The sequence below is a fragment of the Somniosus microcephalus genome, chromosome 3 (genome assembly GCF_052327205.1).
Source record: "Somniosus microcephalus isolate GS21.2 chromosome 3, FLI_Smic_1.0, whole genome shotgun sequence".
Taxonomy (NCBI): domain Eukaryota; kingdom Metazoa; phylum Chordata; class Chondrichthyes; order Squaliformes; family Somniosidae; genus Somniosus; species Somniosus microcephalus.
In genome coordinates this window covers 4,274,013-4,299,008 of record NC_140989.1, presented here as the reverse complement: position 1 = coordinate 4,299,008, position 24,996 = coordinate 4,274,013, and the positions used below count along the sequence as shown (strand labels likewise).

At 48.5% G+C, this 24,996-nt stretch overlaps 1 protein-coding gene across 3 annotated transcripts in view; it reads left to right on the top strand.

Annotated features, from left to right (window-relative positions):
• The window catches only part of adcy3a (adenylate cyclase 3a), a 330,506-nt gene that overhangs the window by 34,771 nt on the left and 270,739 nt on the right, over positions 1-24,996 (top strand). For all 3 annotated transcript variants that reach the window (XM_085978752.1, XM_085978736.1, XM_085978744.1), the window contains exons 2-3: positions 15,599-15,748; positions 22,903-23,033. In XM_085978752.1, coding sequence (XP_085834878.1) covers positions 15,599-15,748; positions 22,903-23,033 — 281 coding nt within the window. The remainder of the gene's footprint in view (positions 1-15,598; positions 15,749-22,902; positions 23,034-24,996) is intronic.

The window sequence follows — 24,996 nt, the reverse complement described above, 5'->3', positions numbered from 1 at the left end:
GAAATTCCTACTCATCTCTGTCCTAAATGGCTTACCCCTTATCTTTAGACTGTGACCCCTGGTTCTGGACTCCCCGACCATCAGGAACATCCTTCCTGCATCTAGTCGTAGAAACATAGAAGATAGGAGCAGGAGTAGGCCATTCGCCCCTCGAGCCTGCTCCGCCATTCAATGAGATCATGGCTGATCATCCAAATTCAGTACCCTGTCCCTGCCTTCTCCCCATACCCCTTGATCCCTTTAGCCTTGAGAAATATATCCAACTCCTTCTTGAATATATTTAATGAATTGGCCTCTACTGCCTTCTGTGGTAGAGAATTCCACAGGTTCACCACTCTCTGGGTGAAGAAATTCCTCCTCATTTCAGTCCTAAATGGCTTACCCCTTATCCTTAGACTGTGACCCCTGGTTCTGGACTCCCCGACCATCGGGAACATCCTTCCAGCATCTAGTCTGTCTAGTCCTGTTAGAATTTTATAAGTTTCGATGAGATCCCCTCTCATTCTTCTAAACTCCAGCGAGTACAAGCCCAATTGATCCAATCTCTCCTCATACATCATTCCTGCCATCCCAGGTATCAGCCTGGTGAATCTTCGCTGAACTCCTTCAATGGCAAGAACATCCTTCCTCAGATAAGGCGACAAAAACTGCACACAATACTCAAGATGTGGTCTCACCAAGGCCCTGTACAACTGCAGCAAGACATCCTTGTTCCTGTACTCAAACCCTCTTGCTACGAAGGCCAACATACTATTTGCCTTCTTAACCGCTGCTGCACCTGCATGCTTACCTTCAGCGACTGGTGCACAAGGACACCCAGGTCTCGTTGCACTTAGAGTCATAGAGTAATACAGCACGGATAGAGGCCCTTCGGCCCATCGTGTCCGCGCCGGCCATCAAGCCCTGTCTAATCTAATCCCATATTCCAGCATTTGGCCCGTAGCCTTGTATGCTATGGCATTTCAAGTGCTCATTCAAATGCTTTTTCAATGTTGTGAGGGTTTCTGCCTCCACAACCCTTTCAGGCAGTGAGTTCCAGACTCCAACCACCCTCTGGGTGAAAAAGTTCTTTCTCAAATCCCCTCTAAACCTCCCGCCCTTTACCTTGAATCTATGCCCCCTAGTTATTGACCCCTCTACTAAGGGAAAAAGCTCCTCAGCATCCATCCTATCTATGCCCCTCATAATTTTGTACACCTCAATCATGTCCCCCCTCAGCCTCCTCTGCTCCAAGGAAAATAAACCCAATCTGCCCAGTCTTTCTTCACAGCTGAAGCGCTCCAGCCCTGGTAGCATCCTGGTGAATCTCCTCTGCACCCTCTCCAAAGCGTTCACATCCTTCCTGTAGTGTGGCGACCAGAACTGCACACAGTATTCCAGCTGTGGCCTAACCAGTGTTTTATACAGCTCCATCATAACCTCCTTGCTCTTATATTCAATGCCTCGGCTAATGAAGGCAATTATCCCATATGCCTTTTTTACCACCTTATCCACCTGTTCCGCCGCCTTCAGGGATCTGTGTACTTGCACACCCAGATCCCTCTGACCCTCCGTCTTGCCTAGGGTCTTTCCATTCATTGTGTATTCCCTTGCCTTGTTAGTCCCCGCAAAGTGCATCACCTCGCACTTTTCCGGGTTAAATCCCATTTGCCACTGTTTCGCCCATCTGACCAACCCATCTATATCGTCCTGCAGACTGAGGCTACCCTCCTCGCTATTTACCACCCTACCAATTTTTGTATCATCCGCGAACTTATTGATCATACCTTTTACATTCATATCCAAGTCATTAATGTAGACCACAAACAGCAAGGGACCCAGCACCGATCCCTGTGGTACCCCACTGGCCACAGGCTTCCAGTCACAAAAACAACCTTCGACCATCACCCTCTGCCTTCTGCCACTAAGCCAGTTTTGTATCCAGTGTGCCAAGGCACCCTGGATTCCATGGGCTCTTACCTTCTTGACCAGTCTCCTGTGCGGGACTTTATCGAAGGCCTTACTGAAATCCATGTATACCACATCCACTGCGTTACCCTCATCCACACGCCTAGTCACCCCCTCAAAAAATTCAATCAAATTAGTCAGACATGATCTTCCCTTGACAAAGCCATGTTGACTATCCCTGATTAATCCTTGCCTCTCCAAGTGGAGACAAATTTTGTCCCTCAGGATTTTTTCCAATAATTTTCCTACCACTGATGTTAGGCTCACTGGCCTGTAGTTCCCCGGTTTTTCCCTACTACCCTTCTTGAATAATGGTACTACATTAGCGGTTCTCCAGTCCTCTGGCACATCCCCTGTGGCCAGAGAGGTCCTGAATATATGTGTTAGAGCCCCCGCAATCTCTTCCTTTGCCTCACACAGCAGCCTGGGATACATTTTATCCGGGCCTGGGGATTTATCCATTTTTAGACCAGCTAAAACCGTCAATACCTCCTCCCTCTCGATGTTAATATGTTCGAGCATATCACAGTCCCCCCGCCCGATTTCTATGTCTACATCGTCCTTCTCCATAGTGAAAACAGATGCAAAAAATTCATTTAGAACCCCTCCTACATCTTCCGGTTCCACACACAGATTGCCACTTTTGTCCCTAATGGGCCCTATTTTTTCCCTAGTTATCCTCTTACCCTTAATATACTTATAAAACATCTTAGGATTTTCCTTTATTTTGCTCGCCAGTGTTATTTCATGGCCCCTCCTTGATCTCCTAATTTCTTTTTTAAGTATCCCCCTGCACTTTTTGTACTCCTCTAGGGCTTCCTCCGTCTTTAGCCTTTTGTATCTACCAAAAGCCCTCCTTTTTTTCCTAATCCATTCTCGTATATCCCCTGACATCCAAGGTTCCCTGTGGTTTTTGGAACCACTCTTGGCCTTTACGGGAACATGTTGCCATTGTATGATCTCAATCTCCCTTCTGAAAGCCTCCCATTGCTCCGATGCGGATTTTCCTACAAGTAGCTGATCCCAGTCCATTTTGGCCAGATCCTGCCTTATCCCATTAAAATCGGCCTTCCCCCAATTTAGAACCTTTATTTCCAGCCCATCCCTGTCCTTTTCCATGACCACCTTAAATCTTACCATATTATGGTCACTATCACCAAAGTGCTCACCTACTAGCACTTTTTCCACTTGGCCGGCCACATTCCCTAGAATTAGGTCCAGTACCGCTCCCTCTCTTGTAGGACTTTCTACATGCTGGCTCAAAAAGCTCTCCTGGATGCACTTTAAGAATTCTACACCCTCTGAGCCTTTCACACTCTGACTATCCCAGTTAATATTGGGGAAGTTGAAATCCCCCATTATTATTACCCTATTATTTGCACATTTCTCTGAGATTTGCCTACATATCTGTTCCTCTATCTCCCCCTGACTGTTTGGAGGCCTATAGTACACTCCCAGCAAAGTGCTTGCCCCCTTTTTGTTTTTAAGCTCCACCCATATGGCCTCATTAGAGGAACCTGCTAATATATCATCCCTCCTTACTGCAGTAATTGACTCCTTAATTAATATTGCGACACCCCCTCCTCTTATACCTCCCCCTCTGTCTCGCCTGAAGATTCTGTACCCCGGAATATTGAGCTGCCAGTCTTGCCCCTCCCTCAACCATGTCTCCGTGATAGCAACAATATCATACTCCCATGTGTTTATCAACACCTTCAGTTCATCCACCTTATTTGCAAGACTCCTTGCATTAAAATAGATGCCATCCAGCCTTGCCCTTATATATTTGCCCTGTCTACCAAGCTGACTTGTTTTTTTCTCTATAATTGGCAGCACATCACCCCCTACTTCAGCTCCCCTCTGTATCCCATCCCCCTGCCAAGTTAGTTTAAACCCCCCCCAACAGTGCTAGCAAACCTCCCCGCAAGGATATTTGTCCCGCTCTGGTTCAGGTGCAACCCGTCCGACTTGTACAAGTCCCACCTTTCCCAGAAGCAGGCCCAGTGATCCAGGAAAGTAAAACCCTCCCCCCTACACCAACTCTTTAGCCACGCATTCATCTGCTCTATCCTCCCATTCCTATACTTACTAGCACGTGGCACTGGGAGTAATCCAGAGATTACAACCTTCGAGGTCCTGCTCTTTAATCTGTTACCTAGCTCCCTAAATTCTTGATGCAGGACCTCATCCCCCTTCCTTCCTTTGTCGTTGGTCCCAATGTGGACCACGACCTCTGCCTGCTCACCCTCCCCCTTAAGAATGCCCTGTAGCCGCTCAGTGACATCCCAGACCCTGGCCCCAGGGAGGCAACAAACCATCCTGGAGTCACGTTTGCGGCCACAGAAACGCCTATCTGTTCCCCTTACGATAGAATCCCCTACCACTATTGCTCTCCCACTCTTTTTCCTCCCTTTCTGAGCAGCAGAAGCGTCCCTGGTGCCAGGAAGCTGGCTGCTGCTGCCTTCCCCTGGTGAGTCATCCCCCTCAACAGTATCCAACTTGGTATACTTGTTTGAAAGGGGGATGTCTGCAGGGGTTCCCTGCACTTCCTGCCTGCCTCTGTTGCTCCGCCTGATGGTCACCCCCTGTGCAGCCCTACCCTGAGGCGTGAACAACTCGCTAAACGTGCTATCCACGACCCTCTCAGCATCGCGCATGCTCCAAAATTCATCCACCCGCAGCTCGAGCGCCGCAATGCGGTCTACAAGTAGCTGCAGCTGGATGCATTTCCCGCACACATGGTCGTCAGGGACACTGGCAGCGTCCCTGATTTCCCACATGGAGCAAGAGGAGCAGAACACGGGTCTGAACTCTCCTGCCATGACTTACTCCTTTAATTAATTAAAAAATTTATTCAATACCCCAGTTACAGGTATACTCTAGGGCGCTTTATTTACCAACTGTCCCCACTACACCAGAGACCCTAGAAATTTAACACCACAGAAGTCAAGCTTGTATTGAAAAGAGAGAAATACTCACCAACCAATCACTTACCTGCTCCCTGGTGACATCACACTCTGATTACTTTTTACCTCTCTCCCCGCTGCTGAGTTGGTCGGGCCTCGGTCTTCGCGTCGGTTTTTATACCGGGCTCACCTCCTCTCTGCTGCCGCTGCTCCCTGGAACTGGTCGGGCCTCGGTCTTCGCGTCGGTTTTTATACCGGGCTCACCTCCTCTCTGCTGCCGCTGCTCCCTGGAACTGGTCGGGCCTCGGTCTTCGCGCCGGTTTTTATACCGGGCTCACCTCCTCTCTGCTGCCGCTGCTCCCTGGAACTGGTCGGGCCTCGGTCTTCGCGCCGGTTTTTATACCGGGCTCACCTCCTCTCTGCTGCCGCTGCTCCCTGGAACTGGTCAGGCCTCGGTCTTCGCGCCGGTTTTTATACCGGGCTCACCTCCTCTCTGCTGCTGCTGCTCCCTGGAACTGGTCGGGCCTCGGTCTTCGCGCCGGTTTTTAAGCCGGGCTCACCTCCTCTCTGCTGCCGCTGCTCCCTGGAACTTCCCCTTCTCCCAATCTATTGCCGTTCAGATAATAATCTGCCTTCCTGTTTTTGCCACCAAAGTGGACAACCCCGCATTTATCCACATTATACTGCATCTGCCATACATCTGCCCAATCACCCAACCTGCCCAAATCATACTGGAGTTTCTCGGCATCCTCCTCACAGCACACACACCCACCCAGCTTTGTGTCGTCTGCAAACTTGGAGATAATGGCCCAGAAATTCGGGTCCCAACGTGTGAGTACGGACGGAGTACTCACGCGTGGATCCGATGGAAGTGCCGGAATCTTGCATGCACTGCGCATGCACGGGAAACCGGCACTTCCGATCCTCTGAACCAAGGGGTTCAGAGGTCGAACGCGTGCGCGCGGGAGTCTGCGCGTGCGCGTTGAACTTCCTTTTTTTTTTACAGGTTTTAACGTGCGGGTAAGTCTGTATATTTTAGAAATGTAAAAAACAGCCGTAAGGACTTCATTTTCAAAGGTAAGTGGTCAATTATTTAAAATTTAAACATTTTTTTCACAGGTTTTTTACTTTTAAATACTTTAAAGCAAAGTAAGTTTATTTTTAGCACCGTTTTTTTATAAAATTATTTTTTTTTAAATTTAAATTTTTGTTTAAAATAGTTATTTAATGTCATTTATAGTTTATTTACAAAGTGTGATGTTTTTTGAAAATTTATTTGAAGGTAAAGTACAGTTTTACAGCCTCAGCATTTATACGTTTTGACAGGTCTATCTGTCAAGACTTATGAATGGAGCATTCCCTGCTCCGATTGGCTGCCTGTTGCTCACGTGATCCCAGGGGAAGCATCGTACTAACTACGCCCCTGGGACACGCCAGCATAGCGCGCCGGCCACTGGGACAGGCCTCGGAGAGCAATTCCACACAGGCCAAGAGGTCAACTGCCGGCGCGCTAGGTAAGTGTAGGTCGGGGGCTTGCACCCGCGGGAAGCCCCCAACCCGAATTTCTGGGACATTACATCTAGTTCCCTCGTCTAGATCGTTAATATATATTGTGAATAGCTGGGGTCCTAGCACCGATCCCTGCGATACCCCACTAGTCACTGCCTGCCACTCGGAAAAAGAGCCGTTTATTCCAACTCTTTGCTTTCTGTCTGCCAACCAGTTCTCTATCCAAGTCAGTACCTTGCCCCCAATCCCATGTGCTTTAACTTTACACGCTAATCTCTTATGCGGGACCTTATCGAAAGCCTTCTGAAAGTCCAAATAGACCACATCCACTGGTTCTCCCTTATCTATTCTACCAGTTACATCCTCAAAAAATTCCAGTAGATTAGTCAAGCACGATTTACCTTTTGTAAATCCATGTTGACTTTGTCCGATCCTGTCACTGTTTTCCAAGTGCTCTGCTATTACATCTTTCATAATGGACTCTAGCATTTTCCCCACTACCGATGTCAGGCTTACCGGTCTATAATTCCCCGTTTTCTCTCTGCCACCTTTTTTAAATAGTGGGGTAACATTAGCTACCCTCCAATCCATGGGAACTGTTCCAGAATCTATAGAATTTTGGAAGATGACCAGTAATGCATCTACTATTTCTAGGGCCACTTCCTTAAGTACCCTAGGATGTAGATTATCAGGCCCTGGGGATTTATCAGCCTTCAATCCAGTCAATTTCCTTAACACCATTTCCCTACAAATACTGATTTCATTCAGTTCCTCCCTCTCATTAGGCCCTATGTTCCCCGACATCTCTGGGAGGTTATTTGTGTCCTCCTTTGTGAAGACAGAACCAAAGTATGTATTTAATTGGTCTGCCATTTCTTTGTTCCCCATTATAAATTCCCCTGATTCTGACTGCAAGGGACCACCTACACTTGACTTCACCAATCTTTTTCTCTTCACATATCTATAGAAGCTTTTACAGTCAGTTTTTATGTTCCCTGCAAGCTTACTCTCATACTCTATTTTCCCCCTCTTAATTAATCCCTTTGTCCTCCTTTGCTGAATCCTAAACTGCTCCCAATCCTCAGGTTTGCTGCTTTTTCTGGCCAATGTATATGTCCTCTCCTTGGATCTTATGCTATCCCTAATTTCCCTTGTTAGCCACGGTTGAGTCACCTTTTTTGTTTTATTTTTATGCCAAACTGGGATGAACAAATTCTGTAGTTCATCCATGCGATCTTTAAATGTTTGCCATTGCCTATCCACCGTCAACCCTTTAAGTAACATTCCCCAATCCATTCTACTCAACTCGCGCCTCATACCATCGTAGTTTCCTTTATTTAAATTCAGGACCCTAGTCTCTGAGTCAAATACTTCACTCTCCATCTTAATGAAGAATTCTATCATATTATGATCGCTCCGCACCAAGGGGCCTCGCACAACAAGATTGCTAATTAATCCTTTCTCATTACATAATACCCAGCCTAAGATGGCCTGATCTCTAGTTGGTTCCTCGACATATTGATCCAGGAAACCATCCCGTATACGGTCCAGGAATTCCTCCTCCACAGTATTGTTACTAATTTGGTTGGCCCAATCTATGTGTAGGTTAAAGTCACCCATGATAACTGCTGTGCCCTTATTGCACGCTTCTCTAATTTCCCGTTAATGCCATCCCCGACCTCCACATTACTGTTTGGAGGTCTATATACCACTCCCACTAACGTTTTCTGCCCCTTGGTATTTCTCAGCTCTACCCATACAGATTCCACATCATCAGAGCTAATATCCTTACTATTGTGTTAATCTCCTCTTTAACCAGCAATGCTACCCCACCTCCTTTTCCTTTTTGCCTGTCTTTCCAGAATATTGAATACCCCTGGATATTGAGTTCCCAGTCTTGGTCACCCTGGAGCCATGTTTCCGTAATCACAATCATATCATATCTATTTGCGCAGCTAATTCAGCCACCTTATTACGAATGCTCCTCGCATTAAGACACAAAGCCTTCAGGCTTGTTTTTTTAACACTCTTAGACCTTTTAGAACTATTATTTATTGTGGCCATGTTTGATTTAAACCCTTGACTTCTCTGCCTGCCACTTTTGCTTTTCTCCTTCCTGTCTTTTGCTTCTATCCTTGTTTCCCATTCCTCTGTCTCCCTGCACAGGTTCCCAACCCCCTGCCATTTTAGTTTAAACCCTCCCCAACAGCACTAGCAAAAACTCCCCCTAGGACATCGGTCCCGGCCCTGCCCAGGTGCAAACTGTCCAGTTTGTACTGGTCCCACCTCCCCCAGAACCAGCTCCAATGTCCCAGGAATTTGAATCCCTCCCTCTTGCACCATTCCTCTAGCCACGTATTCAGCTGAAATATCCTTCTATTTCTACTCTGACTAGCACGTGGTACTGGTAGCAATCCTGCGATTACTACCTTTGAGGTCCTATTTTTAAATTTACCTCCTAACTCCCTATATTCAGCTTTTAGGACCTCGTCCCGGTTTTTACCTATATCGTTGGTCCTATATGCACTACGACAACTGGCTGCTCACCCTCCCCCTCCAGAATGCTCTGCAGCCGCTCCGAGACATCCTTGACCCTTGCACCAGGGAGGCAACATACCATCCTGGAGTCTCGTTTGTGGCCGCAGAAACGCCTATCTATTCCCCTTACAATAGAATCCCCTATTAATATAGCTCTCCCACTCTTTTTCCTCCTGTCCTGTGCAGCAGAACCACCCACGGTGCCAGGAAGTTGGCTGCTGCTGTCTTCCCCCGATAAGCCATCCCCCCAACAATATCCAAAGTGGTATATCTGTTTGAGAGGGGGATGTCCACAGGGGACCCCTGCACTACCTGCCTGCGCCTACCACTCTGCCTGGCGGTCACCCATTCCCTTCCTGCCTGTGCAGCCTTTACCTGCGGTGTGACCAACTCCCTAAACGTGCTTTCCATGACGCCCTCAGCATTGCGAATGCCCCAGTATGTATCCATTCGCAGCTCCAGCGCCGCAATGCGGTCTGCCAGTAGCTGCAGCTGGATACACTTCCCGCACACATGGTCGTCAGAGACACAGGAAGTGTCCCTGATTTCCCACATAGTGCAGGAGGAGCATACCACGGCACTGAGCTGTCCTGCCATGACATACCCTTCAATTAATTTAAATTAACTTAAATCAAATCAATACCACCAATTACACTACAATTAAATGATATACTCAAGGGCCCTTGCTAACTAGCACTAGAAACTATAACCACAAAAAAATTAAGACCTTCTATACTTTATAAACTATGAACCTTAACTGTCAAACTATAGCGTAGTATAAATACTCCCTGGCCGTACTCACCCAATCAGCTGCTCCCACCTGCCCGCATCACGTTTTGAATCGTGACGTGGCTCTGGAACGCCGCCGCCGGTCTGAGATTGGTAAAAAAGCCCACGAAAGTGAGTTTAAATACTCACTGGGTCTCCGCTCTCACTGCTCCCGACACGACCCTCTGCTGCGAGTTACAGGCTGGAATCTAATCGAGGGGGTCGGGATTTATTTATGGAATAACAGATACCCGGGAGTGAGTTACAAGCTGGAATCTAATCGAGAGATTCGGGGGGTTTATATTTAGAATAACAGATACTCGGCAGTGAGTTACAGGCTGGAATCTAATCGAAGGGTTCGAGGGGGGTTTATATATAGAATAGCAGATACCCAGGAGTGTGTTAAAGGCTGGAATCTAATCGAGGGGTTCGGGGTTTATATGTAGAATAACAGATACCTGGGAGTGAGTTACAGGCTGGAATCTAATCGAGGGGGTCAGGGATTTATTTATAGAATAACAGATACCCGGGAGTGAGTTACAGGCTGGAATCTAATCGAGGGGTTCGGTGGGGTTTATATATAGAATATAACAGATACCCGGGAGTGAGTTACAGGCTGCAATCTAATCGAGGGGTTCGGGGGGTTTATATATAAAATAACAGATACCTGGGAGTGAGTTACGGGCTGGATTCTTATCGAGGGCTTCGGGGGATTTATATATCGAATGACAGATACCCGGGAGTGAGTTACAGGCTGGAATCTAATCGAGAGGTTTGGGGGGTTTATATATAGAACAACAGATACCCGGGAGTGAGTTACAGGCTGGAATCTAATCGAGGGGTTCGGGGGGTTTATATATAGAATAACAGATACCTGGGAGTGAGTTACAGGCTGGAATCTAATCGAGAGGGTCGGGGGTTTATTTATAGAACAACAGATATCCAGGTGTGAGTTACAGGCTGGAATCTAATTAAGGGGGCCTGGGGTTTATTTGTAGAATAACAGGTACCCGGGAGTGAGTTGCAGACTGGAATCCATCGAGGGGTTCGGGGCTTTATATATAGAATAACAGATACCCGGGAGTGAGATACAGGCTGGAATCTAATCGAGGGGTTCGGGGGGGTTATATATAGAATAATGGATGGATACCCGGGAGTGAGTTATGAGCTGGAATCTAATCGAGGGCTTCGAGGGGGGGTTTATATATAGAAATAACAGATACCCGGGAGTGAGTTACAGGCTGTAATCTAATCGAGGGGTTCAGGGGGTTTATATATAGAATAACAGATACCTGGGATTCAGTTACTGGCTAGAATCTAATCGAGGGGTTCGGCAGGGGGTTATATATAGAATAACAGATACCCGGGAGTGAGTTACAGGCTGGAATCGAATCGAAGGGTTCGGGGCAGTTTATATATAGAATAACAGATACCCGGAAGTGAGTTACAGGCTGGAATCTAATTGGGGGGTTCGGGGTTCTTTTTATATAGAATAACAGATACCCAGGAGTGAGGTACAGGCTGGAATCTAATTGAGGGTCTCGGGGGCTTATATATAGAATAACGTATACCAGGGAGTGAGTTACAGGCTGGAATCTGTTCGGGGGGTTTATATATAGAATAACAGATACCTGGGAGTGAGTTAAAGGCCGGGATCTAATCGAGGGGTTCAGGGGGGTTTATATATAGAATAACGGATTTCCGGGAGTGAGTTACAGGCTGGAATCTAATCAAGGGGTTTATATAGAATCACAGATACCTGGGAGTGAGTTACAGGCTGGAATCTAATCGAGGTGTTCGAGGGGTTTTATACATAGAATAACAGATGCCCGGGTGGGAGTTACAGGCTGGAATCTAATCGAGGGGTTCGGGGGGTTTATATATAGAATAACAGATACCCGGGAGTGAGTTATGGGCTGGAATCTAATCGAGGGGTTCGGGGGGTTTATATATAGAATAACAGATACCTGGGAGTGAGTTACAGGCTGGAATCTAATCGAGGGGTTCAGGGGGTTTATATATAGAATAACAGATACCTGGGAGTGAGTTACAGGCTGGAATCTAATCGAGGGGTTCGGGGGGGTTTATATATAGAATCACAGATACCTGGGAGTGAGTTACAGGCTGGAATCTAATCGAGGGGTTCGGGGGGTTTTATACATAGAATAACAGATACCCAGGTGGGAGTTACTGGCTGGAATCTAATTGGGGGGTTCGGGGGGTTTATATATAGAATAACAGATACCCGGGAGTGAGTTACGGGCTGGAATCTAATCGAGGGGTTTGGGGGGTTTATATATAGAATAACAGATACCTGGGAGTGAGATATAGGCTGGAATCTAATCGAGGGGTTTGGGGGGTTTATATATAGAATAACAGATACCTGGGAGTGAGTTACAGACTGGAATCTGATCGAGGGGTTCGGGGGGTTTATATATAGAATAACAGATACCCGGGAGTGAGTTACAGGCTGGAATCTAATCGAGGGGTTTGGGAGGTTTATATATAGAATAACAGATACCCGGGAGTGAGTTACGGGCTGGAATCTAATCGAGGGGTTCGGGGGGTTTATACATAGAATAACAGATACCCGGGAGTGAGTTACGGGCTGGAATCTAATCGAGGGGTTCGGGGGGTTTATATATAGGATAACAGATACCTGGGAGTGAGTTACGGGCTGGATTCTTATCGAGGGGTTCGGGGGGTTTATACATAGAATAACAGATACCCGGGAGTGAGTTACAGGCTGGAATCTAATCGAGAGGTTTGCGGGGTTTATATATAGAATAACAGATACCCGGGAGCGAGTTACAGGCTGGAATCTAATCGAGGAGTTCGGGGTTTTTTATATAGAACATCAGATACCCGGGAGTGAGTTACAGGCTGGAATCTAATCGAGGTGTTCGGGGTTTATATATAGAATAACAAATACCCGGGAGTGAGTTACAGGCTGGAATCTAATCGAAGGGTTTGGGGGTTTATATATAGAATAACAGATACCCGGGAGTGAGTTACAGGCTGGAATCTAATCGAGGGGTTCGGGGGGGTTTATATATAGAATAACAGATACCTGGGAGTGAGTTACAGACTGGAATCTAATCGAGGGGTTCGGGGGTTTATATATAGAATAACAGATACCCGGGAGTGAGTTACAGGCTGGAATCTAATCGAAGGGTTTGGGGGTTTATATATAGAATAACAGATACCCGGGAGTGAGTTACAGGCTGGAATCTAATCGAAGGGTTTGGGGGTTTATATATAGAATAACGGATACCCGGGAGTGAGTTACAGGCTGGAATCTAATCGAGGGGTTCGGGGGGTTTATATATAGAATAACAGATACCCGGGAGTGAGTTACAGGCTGGAATCTAATCGAGGGGTTTGGGGGTTTACATATAGAATAACAGATACCCGGGAGTGAGTTACAGGCTGGAATCTAATCGAGGGTTTCGGGGTGTTTATATATAGAATAACAGATACCCGGGAGTGAGTTACAGGCTGGAATCTAATCGAGGGGTTCGGGGGGTTTATATATAGAATAACAGATACCCGGGAGTGAGTTACAGGCTGGAATCTAATCGAAGGGTTTGGGGGTTTATAGATAGAATAACAGATACCCGGGAGTGAGTTACAGGCGGGAATCTAATCGAGGGGTTTGGGGGTTTATTATATAGAATAACAGATACCCGGGAGTGAGTTACAGGCTGGAATCTAATCGGGGGGTTCGGGGGGTTTATATATACATTAACAGATACCCGGGAGTGAGTTACAGGCTGGAATCTAATCGAGAGTTTCGGGGGGTTTATATATAGAATAACAGATACCCGGGAGTGAGTTACAGGCTGGAATCTAATCGAGGGGTTCGGGGGTTTATATATAGAATAACAGATACCTGGGAGTGAGTTACAGGCTGGAATCTAATCGAGGGGTTCGGGGGGTTTATATATAGAATAACAGATACCCGGGAGTGAGTTACAGGCTGGAATCTAATCGAGGGGTTCGGGGGTTTATATATAGAATAACAGATACCCGGAGTGAGTTACAGGCTGGAATCTAATCGAAGGGTTTGGGGGTTTATATATAGAATAACAGATACCCGGGAGTGAGTTACAGGCTGGAATCTACTCGAGGGGTTCGGGGGGTTTATATATGGAATAACAGATACCCGGGAGTGAGTTACAGGCTGGAATCTAATCGAGGGGTTCGGGGGGGTTTATATATAGAATAACGGATTCCCGGGAGTGAGTTACAGGCTGGAATCTAATCGAGGGGTTCGGGGGAGTTTATATATAGAATAACGGATACCCGGGAGTGAGTTACAGGCTGGAATCTAATCGAGGGGTTCGGGGGTTTATATATAGAATAACAGATACCCGGGAGTGAGTTACAGGCTGGAATCTAATCGAGGGGTTCGGGGGTTTATATATAGAATAACAGATACCCGGGAGTGAGTTACAGGCTGGAATCTAATCGAGGGGTTCGGGGGTTTATATATAGAATAACGGATACCCGGGAGTGAGTTACAGGCTGGAATCTAATCGAGGGGTTCGGGGATTTATATATAGAATAACAGATACCCGGAGTGAGTTACAGGCGGGAATCTAATCGAGGGGTTCGGGGGTTTATATATAGAATAACAGATACCCGGGAGTGAGCTACAGGCTGGAATCTAATCGAGGGGTTCGGGGGGTTTATATATAGAATAACAGATACCCGGGAGTGAGTTACAGGCTGGAATCTAATCGAGAGGTTCGGGGGGTTTATATATAGAATAACAGATACCCGGGAGTGAGTTGCAGGCTGGAATCTAATCGAGGGGTTCGGGGGGTTTATATATAGAATAACAGATACCCGGGGGTGAGTTACAGCCGGGAATCTAATCGAGGGGTTCGGGGGTTTATATATAGAATAACAGATACCCGGGAGTGAGTTACAGGCTGGAATCTAATCGAGTGTTTCGGGGTGTTTATATATAGAATAACAGATACCCGGGAGTGAGTTACAGGCGGGAATCTAATCGAGGAGTTCGGGGGGTTTATATATAGAATAACAGATACCCGGGAGTGAGTTACAGGCTGGAATCTAATCGAGGGGTTCGGGGGGTTTATATATAGAATAACAGATACCCGGGAGTGAGTTACAGGCGGGAATCTAATCGAGGGGTTCGGGGGGTTTATATATAGAATAACAGATACCCGGGAGTGAGTTACAGGCGGGAATCTAATCGAGGGGTTCAGGGGGTTTATATATAGAATAACAGATACCCGGGAGTGAGTTACAGGCTGGAATCTAATCGAGGGGTTCGGGGGGTTTATATATAGAATAACGGATACCCGGGAGTGAGTTACAGGCTGGAATCTAATCGAAGGGTTTGGGGGTTTATATATAGAATAACAGATACCCGGGAGTGAGTTACAGGCTGGAATCTAATCGAGGGGTTCGGGGGGTTTATATATAGAATAACAGATACCTGGGAGTGAGTTACAGGCTGGAATCTAATCGAAGGGTTCGGGGGGTTTATATATAGAATAACAGATACCTGGGAGTGAGTTACAGGCTGGAATCTAATCGAAGGGTTCGGGGGGTTTATATATAGAATAACAGATACCTGGGAGTGAGTTACAGACTGGAATCTAATCGAGGGGGTCGGGGGGTTTATATATAGAATAACAGATACCCGGGAGTGAGTTACAGGCTGGAATCTAATCGAAGGGTTCGGGGGGTTTATATATAGAATAACAGATACCCGGGAGTGAGTTACAGACGGGAATCTAATCGAAGGGTTTGGGGGTTTATATATAGATAACGGATATTGACTCTGACCCACACCACTGATTGTCCAATCGTTGTTCAATGTGAACACTTCCCCTGTCTTCATACACTTCAGTGAGCTCGTCAGTCCTGCAGTGTTTAATTTTCTTCTCTTCTAGCTATTGGCCAACATCAGTATCTACCTATGTGCCATTACTGTGGGCATCATGTCGTACTACATGGCAGACCGCAAGCATCGCAAAGCATTCCTAGAGGCCCGGCAGTCTCTGGAAGTTAAACTCAACCTGGAGGAACAGAGTCAGCAGCAGGTGAGAGTGCCTGTGATCTCTTTCATTTTAATATTCACTGGACAGGAATAATCCAGGAGGTTGTGATAATATCCTATACTGTCTAACCCGCGCCACTGGACAGCTGGAGATTGCTCTTCTTACTTGCACTGCATTTAGACCTTCCTTGGGGTGAGTCTTGCACAATCCCCTCATCTTGCGTTCCCCAAACTAACCCCTCTTTCCTGCTCTTGCCCCAAACTGATTCCATTTTCCCCGACCCTTTTGCATTCCCCTTTCAGTTATGATCCAGAACATTCCACATTCTGCTCCCTCCACATGACAAACTTCCTTTTAATTTCCTCATTTTGTATCAGCTGCTTATTTTGAGATCATGACCTTGTTTTGCCAATTTCCCGACCAGTGGAATTAATTGCTCTGCTGTTAAATTGTCTGTTACTTTCTCATTTTCAATATTTCTGTCAAATACCCTCACTCTCCTCAGTTACAGAGAATGAGGTCTTAGCTGCCCAGACTTTCCTTGTGATTCAGGCCCATCACCCTGGTACTACCCCAGGAAACCCCATCAAACACTCCCAGGGCAGGTACAGCACGGGTTAGATACAGAGTAAAGCTCCCTCTACACTGTTCCATCAAACACTCCCGGGGCAGGTACAGCACGGGTTAGATACAGAGTAAAGCTCCCTCTACACTCTCCCATCAAACACTCCCAGGGCAGGTACAGCACGGGTTAGATACAGAGTAAAGCTCCCTCTACACTGTCCCATCAAACACTCCCGGGGCAGGTACAGCACGGGTTAGATACAGAGTAAAGCTCCCTCTACACTCTCCCATCAAACACTCCCAGGGCAGGTACAGCACGGGTTAGATACAGAGTAAAGCTCCCTCTACACTGTCCCATCAAACACTCCCGGGTCAGGTACAGCACGGGTTAGATACAGAGTAAAGCTCCCTCTACACTGTCCCATCAAACACTCCCAGGGCAGGTACAGCATGGGTTAGATACAGAGTAAAGCTCCCTCTACACTGTCCCATCAAACACTCCCAGGGCAGGTACAGCACGGGTTAGATACAGAGTAAAGCTCCCTCTACACTGTCCCATCAAACACTCCCAGGGCAGGTACAGCACGGGTTAGATACAGAGTAAAGCTCCCTCTACACTCTCCCATCAAACACTCCCAGGGCAGGTACTGCATGGGTTAGATACAGAGTAAAGCTCCCTCTACACTGTCCCATCAAACACTCCCAGGGCTGGTACAGCACGGGTTAGATACAGAGTAAAGCTCCCTCTACACTGTCCCATCAAACACTCCCAGGGCAGGTACAGCACGGGTTAGATACAGAGTAAAGCTCCCTCTACACTGTCTCATCAAACACTCCCAGGGCAGGTACAGGATGGGTTAGATACAGAGTAAAGCTCCCTCTACACTGTCCCATCAAACACTCCCAGGGCAGGTACAGCACGGGTTAGACACAGAGTAAAGCTCCCTCTACACTGTCTCATCAAACACTCCCAGGGCAGGTACAGGATGGGTTAGATACAGAGTAAAGCTCCCTCTACACTGTCCCATCAAACACTCCCAGGGCAGGTACAGCACGGGTTAGATACAGAGTAAAGCTCCCTCTACACTGTCCCATCAAACACTCCCAGGGCAGGTACAGCACGGGTTAGATACAGAGTAAAGCTCCCTCTACACTGTCCCATCAAACACTCCCAGGGCAGGTACAGGATGTGTTAGATACAGAGTAAAGCTCCCTCTACACTGTCCCATCAAACACTCCCAGGGCAGGTACAGCACGGGTTAGATACAGAGTAAAGCTCCCTCTACACTGACCCATCAAACACTCCCAGGGGAGGTACAGCACGGGTTAGATACAGAGTAAAGCTCCCTCTACACTGTCCCATCAAACACTCCCAGGGCAGGTACAGCACGGGTTAGATACAGAGTAAAGCTCCCTCTACACTGACCCATCAAACACTCCCAGGGCAGGTACAGCACGGGTTAGATACAGAGTAAAGCTCCCTCTACACTGTCCCATTAAACACCCCCAGGGCAGGTACAGCACGGGTTAGATACAGAGTAAAGCTCCCTCTACACTGTCCCATCAAACACTCCCAGGGCAGGTACAGCACGGGTTAGATACAGAGTAAAGCTCCCTCTACACTGTCCCATCAAACACTCCCAGGGCAGGTACAGCACGGGTTAGATACAGAGTAAAGCTCCCTCTACACTGTCCCATCAAACACTCCCGGGGCAGGTACAGCACGGGTTAGATACAGAGTAAAGCTCCCTCTACACTGTCCCATCAAACACTCCCAGGGCAGGTACAGCACGGGTTAGATACAGAGTAAAGCTCCCTCTACACTCTCCCATCAAACACTCCCAGGGCAGGTACAGCACGGGTTAGATACAGAGTAAAGCTCCCTCTACACTGTCCCATCAAACACTCCCGGGGCAGGTACAGCACGGGTTAGATACAGAGTAAAGCTCCCTCTACACTGTCCCATCAAACACTCCCAGGGCAGGTACAGCACGGGTTAGATACAGAGTAAAGCTCCCTCTACACTCTCCCATCAAACACTCCCAGGGCAGGTACTGCATGGGTTAGATACAGAGTAAAGCTCCCTCTACACTGTCCCATCAAACACTCCCAGGGCTGGTACAGCACGGGTTAGATACAGAGTAAAGCTCCCTCTACACTGTCCCATCAAACACTCCCAGGGCAGGTACAGCACGGGTTAGATACAGAGTAAAGCTCCCTCTACACTGTCTCATCAAACACTCCCAGGGCAGGTACAGGATGGGTTAGATACAGAGTAAAGCTCCCTCTACACTGTCCCATCAAACACTCCCAGGGCAGGTACAGCACGGGTTAGACACAGAGTAAAGCTCCCTCTACACTGTCTCATCAAACACTCCCAGGGCAGGTACAGGATGGGTTAGATACAGAGTAAAGCTCCCTCTACACTGTCCCATCAAACACTCCCAGGGCAGGTACAGCACGGGTTAGATACAGAGTAAAGCTCCCTCTACACTGTCCCATCAAACACTCCCAGGGCAGGTACAGCACGGGTTAGATACAGAGTAAAGCTCCCTCTACACTGTCCCATCAAACACTCCCAGGGCAGGTACAGGATGTGTTAGATACAGAGTAAAGCTCCCTCTACACTGTCCCATCAAACACTCCCAGGGCAGGTACAGCACGGGTTAGATACAGAGTAAAGCTCCCTCTACACTGACCCATCAAACACTCCCAGGGGAGGTACAGCACGGGTTAGATACAGAGTAAAGCTCCCTCTACACTGTCCCATCAAACACTCCCAGGGCAGGTACAGCACGGGTTAGATACAGAGTAAAGCTCCCTCTACACTGACCCATCAAACACTCCCAGGGCAGGTACAGCACGGGTTAGATACAGAGTAAAGCTCCCTCTACACTGTCCCATCAAACACTCCCAGGGCAGGTACAGCATGGGTTAGACACAGAGTAAAGCTCCCTCTACACTGTCTCATCAAACACTCCCAGGGCAGGTACAGCACGGGTTAGATACAGAGTAAAGCTCCCTCTACACTGTCCCATCAAACAATCCCAGGGCAGGTACAGCACGGGTTAGATACAGAGTAAAGCTCCCTCTACACTGTCTCATCAAACACTCCCAGGGCAGGTACAGCACGGGTTAGATACAGAGTAAAGCTCCCTCTACACTGTCTCATCAAACACTCCCAGGGCAGGTACAGCACGGGTTAGACACAGAGTAAAGCTCCCTCTACACTGTCCCATCAAACACTCCCAGGGCAGGTACAGCACGGGTTAGATACAGAGTAAAGCTCCCTCTACACTGTCCCATCAAACACTCCCAGGGCAGGTACAGCACGGGTTAGATACAGAGTAAAGCTCCCTCTACACTGTTCCATCAAACACTCCCAGGGCAGGTACAGCACGGGTTAGATACAGAGTAAAGCTCCCTCTACACTGTCCCATCAAACACTCCCAGGGCAGGTACAGCACGGGTTAGATACAGAGTAAAGCTCCCTCTACACTATCCCATCAAACACTCCCAGGGCAGGTACAGCAAGGGTTAGATACAGAGTAAAGCTCCCTCTACACTGTCCCATCAAACACTCCCAGGGCAGGTACAGCACGGGTTAGATACAGAGTAAAGCTCCCTCTACACTATCCCATCAAACACTCCCAGGGCAGGTACAGCACGGGTTAGATACAGAGTAAAGCTCCCTCTACACTGTCCCATCAAACACTCCCAGGGCAGGTACAGCACGGGTTAGATACAGAGTAAAGCTCCCTCTACACTGTCCCATCAAACACTCCCAGGGCAGGTACAGCACAGGTTAGATACAGAGTAAAGCTCCCTCTACACTGTCCCATCAAACACTCCCAGGGCAGGTACAGCACGGGTTAGATACAGAGTAAAGCTCCCTCTACACTGTCCCATCAAACACTCCCAGGGCAGGTACAGCATGGGGTTAGATACAGAGTAAAGCTCCCTCTACACTGCCCCATCAAACACTCCCAGGACAGGTGCAGCACAGGTTAGATACAGAGTAAAGCTCCCTCTACACTGTCCCATCAAACACTCTCAGGGCAGGTACAGCATGGGTTAGATACAGAGTAAAGTTCCGTCTGCACTGTCCCATCAAACACTCCCAGGCAGATACAGCACGAGTTAGATACAGAGTAATGATCCCTCTACACTGTCCCATCGAACACTCCCAGGGCAGGTACAGCACGGGTTAGATACAGAGTAAAGCTCCCACTACACTGTTCCATCAAACACTCCCAGGGCAGGTACAGCACGGGTTAGATACAGAGTAAAGCTCCCTCTACACTGTCCCATCAAACACTCCCAGGGCAGGTACAGCACCGGTTAGATACAGAATAAAGCTCCCTCTACACTGTCCCATCAAACACTCCCAGGGCAGGTACAGCACATGTTAGATACAGAGTAAAGCCCCCTCTACACTGTCCCATCAAACACTCCCAGGGCAGGTGCAGCACAGGTTAGATACAGAGTAAAGCTCGCACTACACTGTCCCATCAAACAGTGGCCATGGCTCATTGAAGGTTTGGACAGGCAGTATTGTTCAAGGTGCTAGTAACATTATTTATTTTCCCTGATAACTGGACCGTAGTCTCCTTGGGGCCGTGCTTACTCTTTATTTGGATACTGCACACCAGGGACTTTAATTCTGCCTCATTAAGGGTTTGATCTACGATTTTGCAAATTATTCCCTCCGCTGACTTTCTTGTTTACTGGTTGTGCGCCAGGGACTACGGTATCGTCATCAGGCCAGGCAGACTTAGTGGGAGCAAACTCTCCAACCGCTGCCTCGGTTCATGTTCCCCAATAGACACAGGGCAGAGAGCTGTTACTGCACACTGCATCTCAACAGGAACGACTGTCAGCCTCCAGCTCAGCCCTGGAGATATAGAGCATTGCAGCCAGCCCTCCCACAGCCCATGCACACTCTCCCCTACCATGGGCTCTACCCACCCATTTAATCCCCTCCCACAGCCCATGTACACTCCCCCCTATCACAGACTCTACCCACCCATTTAATCCCCTCCCACAGCCCATGTACACTCTCCCCTATCACAGACTCTACCCACCCATTTAATCTCCTCCCACAGCCCATGTACACTCTCCCCTATCAGACTCTACCCACCCATTTAATCCCCTCCCACAGCCCATGGACACTCTCCCCTATCACAGACTCTACCCACCCATTTAATCTCCTCCCACAGCCCAGGTACACTCTCCCCTATCACAAACTCCACCCACCCATTTAATCTCCTCCCACAGCCCATGTACACTCTCCCCTATCACAGACTCTACCCACCCATTTAATCTCCTCCCACAGCCCATGTACACTCTCCCCTATCACAAACTCTACCCACCCATTTAATCTCCTCCCACAGCCCAGGTACACTCTCCCCTATCACAAACTCTACCCACCCATTTAATCCCCTCCCACAGCCCATGTACACTCTCCCCTATCACAAACTCTACCCACCCATTTAATCCCCTCCCACAGCCCATGTACACTATCCCCTATCACAGACTCTACCCACCCAGTTAATCTCCTCCCACAGCCCAGGTACACTCTCCCCTATCACAGACTCTACCCACCCATTTAATCTCCCCCCACAGCCCATGGACACTCTCCCCTATCACAGACTCTCCCCACCCAGTTAATCTCCTCCCACAGCCCATGTACACTCTCCCCTACCATGGACTCTACCCACCCAGTTAATCTCCTCCCACAGCCCATGTACACTCTCCCCTACCATGGACTCTACCCACCCATTTAATCTCCTCCCACAGCCCATGTACACTCTCCCCTATCACAGACTCTACCCACCCATTTAACCTCCTCCCACAGCCCATGTACACTCTCCACTATCACGGACTCTACCCACCCATTTAATCTCCTCCCACACCCCATGTACACTCTCCCCTATCACAGACTCTACCCACCCAGTTAATCTCCTCCCACAGCCCATGGACACTCTCCCCTATCACAGACTCTACCCACCCAGTTAATCTCCTCCCACAGCCCATGTACACTCTCCCCTACCATGGACTCTACCCACCCAGTTAATCTCCTCCCACAGCCCATGTACACTCTCCCCTACCATGGACTCTACCCACCCATTTAATCTCCTCCCACAGCCCATGTACACTCTCCCCTATCACAGACTCTACCCACCCATTTAACCTCCTCCCACAGCCCATGTACACTCTCCCCTATCACAGACTCTACCCACCCAGTTAATCTCCTCCCACAGCCCATGTACACTCTCCCCTATCACAGACTCTACCCACCCAGTTAATCTCCTCCCACAGCCCGTGTATACACTCTCCTATCATGGACTCTATCCGCCCATTTGATCTCCGCTTTCCGCTGTTTGACTATCACAGCCTGTGATTCCTGAGTCCACTGAGCTCCCCGTCTCTGACTGCGCTCCTTTTCCCAGGAATGTGAGCTGCTCTCCGGGTCAGGGAGTAGTGTCCCCTCCGGTCCCCACTCTCCCCATTTTCTGGTTCATATTGAAGCTCTCGTCTCCCATTCTCACTCTGCCATGAGTAGAGTCTCACCCTCACTGTCCTGTTTCAGGATCTGTGTCTCCCCCTCACCATGTTTTCTTCTTTCTCAGGAACGTCTCCTTCTCTCCATTCTGCCAAAGCACATTGCAGATGAGATGTTAAACGACATGAAAAAAGACAAAGAGTCAAAGGAACTGCAGCAATTCAACACCATGTACATGTACCGGCACGAGAGAGTCAGGTATGGAGGGGAGAGAGGGAGGGAGAGAGGGAGGGGGGGAGGGAGAGAGGGGGGAGGGGGAGGGAGAGAGAGGGAGGGGGAGAGGGAGGGGGGAGAGGAGGAGGGAGAGAGGGAGGGGGAGAGGGAGAGGGGGAGGGAGAGAGGGGGAGAGAGGGAGAGGGGGAGAGGGAGAGAGGGAGAGGGAGAGGGGGGGAGAGAGGGAGGGGGAGAGGGGGAGGGAGAGAGGGGGAGGGAGAGAGAGGGAGAGAGGGGGAGAGAGGGAGATGTGAGTGAGTGTGGAGTGAGGGAGGGTGGAGTGAGGGAGGGTGGAGTGAGGGAGGGAGGAGTGAGTGTGGAGTGAGGGAGGGTGGAGTGAGGGAGGGAGGAGTGAGGGAGGGAGGAGTGAGGGAGGGTGGAGTGAGGGAGGGTGGAGTGAGGGAGGGTGGAGTGAGGGAGGGTAGAGTGAGGGAGGGAGGAGTGAGGGAGGGAGGAGTGAGGGAGGGAGGAGTGAGGGAGGGAGGAGTGAGGGAGGGTGGAGTGAGGGAGGGAGGAGTGAGGGAGGGAGGAGTGAGGGAGTGAGCTTTGTGTCGATCGGGTGCTGGGAGTGAATTGGTGCAGGAAGGAAGGCTTTAGTTTCCTGGATCACTGGGTCTGCTTCTGGGGAAGGTGGGACTTGTACAAGTTGGACACGTTGCACCTGAACCGGAATGGGACCAACATCCTTGCGGGGAGGTTTGCTAGTACTGTTGCGGGGGGGTTTAAACTAACTTGGCAGGGGGATGGGATACAGAGTGGAGCTATAGTAGGGGGTGATGTACAGCCAAATATAGAGGAAAAAACAAGTCAGCCTGGAAGACAGAGCAAATATGTAACGGCACAAGGGAGTATGGCAAGGCTGAATGGCATTTATTTTAATGCAAGGAGTCTTGTGAGTAAGGCGGATGAATTGAAGGTGTTGATGAACACATGGGAGTATGATATTGTTGCTATCACAGAGACATGGTTGAGGGAGGGGCAGGACTGGCAGCTCAATATTCCGGGGTATAGAATCTTCAGGCGAGACAGAGCGGGGGGGGCGGTAAAAGAGGAGGGGGTGTCACAATATTAATTAAGGAGTCAATTACTGCTGTAAGGAGGGATGATATTAGCAGGTTCCTCTAATGAGGCCATATGGGTGGAGCTTAAAAACAAAAAGGGGGCAAGCACTTTGATGGGAGTGTACTATAGGCCCCCAAACAGTCAGGGGGAGATAGAGGAACAGATATGTAGGCAAATCTCAGAGAAGTGTAGAAATAATAGGGCGATAATTGTAGGGGATTTCAACTTCCCCAATATTAACTGGGATAGTCAGAGTGTGAAAGGCTTAGAGGGTGCAGAATTCTTAAAGTACATCCAGGGGAGCTTTTTGAGCCAGCATGTAGAAAGTCCTACAAGAGAGGGGGTGGTACTGGACCTAATTCTAGGGAATGTGGCCGGGCAAGTGGTGGAAGTGCTAGTAGGTGAGCACTTTGGTGACAGTGACCATAATTCGGTGAGATTTAAGGTAGTCATGGAAAAGGACAAGGACGGACCGGAAATAAAGGTTCGAAATTGGGGGAAGGCCGATTTTAATATGATAAGGCAGGATCTGGCCAATGTGGACTGGGATCAGCTACTTGAAGGAAAATCTACATCGGAGCAATGGGAGTCTTTCAGAAAGGAAATTGAGAGAGTACAATGGCAACATGTTCCCGTAAAGGTCAAGGGTGGGACCAACAAGCCCAGGGAACCCTGGATGTCAAGGGATATACAAGAATGGATTAGGAAAAAAAGGGAGGCTTTGGCAGATACAAAGGACTGAAAACAGTGGAAGCCTTGGAGGAGTATAGAAAGTGCAGTTGGGTACTTAAAAAAGAAATTAGGAGAGCGAAGAGGGGGCATGAAAAAACACTGCCGGGCAAAATAAAGGAAAATCCCAAGGTGTTTTATAAGTATATTAAGGGCA